General features: G+C 50.6%; 1 protein-coding gene across 1 annotated transcript in view; it reads left to right on the top strand.

The window, feature by feature from the left end:
- LOC119592376 (villin-1-like) overlaps positions 1–692 on the top strand; it is a 108943-nt gene that overhangs the window by 92454 nt on the left and 15797 nt on the right. The window contains exons 15-16 of the mRNA XM_037941198.1: positions 5–116; positions 164–214. Of these exons, the coding sequence (XP_037797126.1) occupies positions 5–116; positions 164–214 (163 nt within the window). The remainder of the gene's footprint in view (positions 1–4; positions 117–163; positions 215–692) is intronic.

Raw genomic sequence — 692 nt, 5'->3', positions numbered from 1 at the left:
CCAGGTCGACCTCCGCGCGGGCTGCCTGAACTCCAACGACTGCTTCGTGGTGGCGACGCCCCAGACGACGTACGTGTGGTGCGAGGCTGGAGCCGGGCGGAGAGGGAACGGCGGGGGCAGGGCTCCACGGGGCGACAGGAGAAGGGAGAAAGTGGCAACAAAGCCAAGACCGCTTCGCCATCCAGCAGGGGAGACACTGTCATTGTGTCTGAAGGTGAGGATAAGGGGAACCTCGGACTTTAGGGATAATTAGGGAGTGTTCTGCTGCACGAGGAGATAATTAGGGAGTGTTCTGCTGCACGAGGAGATAATTAGGGAGTGTTCTGCTGCAGGAGGGGATAATTAGGGAGTGTTCTGCTGCATGAGGAGATAATTAGGGAGTGTTCTGCTGCAGGAGGGGATAATTATAGAGGGATAAGGGGAGCCTCATGTTGTGTTCTGGCCTTTTTTTTGTTAATGGGGAAGTAATTTAGCAGGGATAAGGGGAGTCTCATGTTTAGTTTATTCTATGCAGTATGAGGGGGATACTTTGGTAAATATAAAATGAGGAAGAAAGGGGAAACCTCATACTTATTTTTTTCACTCCTGTGGGAAGAGATGATTTAGGGCGTATAAGGTCAGGGTATCAGGTGATCCTCTTGTTTTCCCTTTTGTATGAGAGGAATCATTGATGAAGAGATGAGGGGGGATGA

This window comes from Penaeus monodon, chromosome 30 (assembly GCF_015228065.2).
Source record: "Penaeus monodon isolate SGIC_2016 chromosome 30, NSTDA_Pmon_1, whole genome shotgun sequence".
Lineage (NCBI taxonomy): Eukaryota > Metazoa > Arthropoda > Malacostraca > Decapoda > Penaeidae > Penaeus > Penaeus monodon.
The sequence above is the reverse complement of the archived record's forward strand: the minus strand, read 5'-3'. Positions and strand labels throughout refer to the sequence as shown.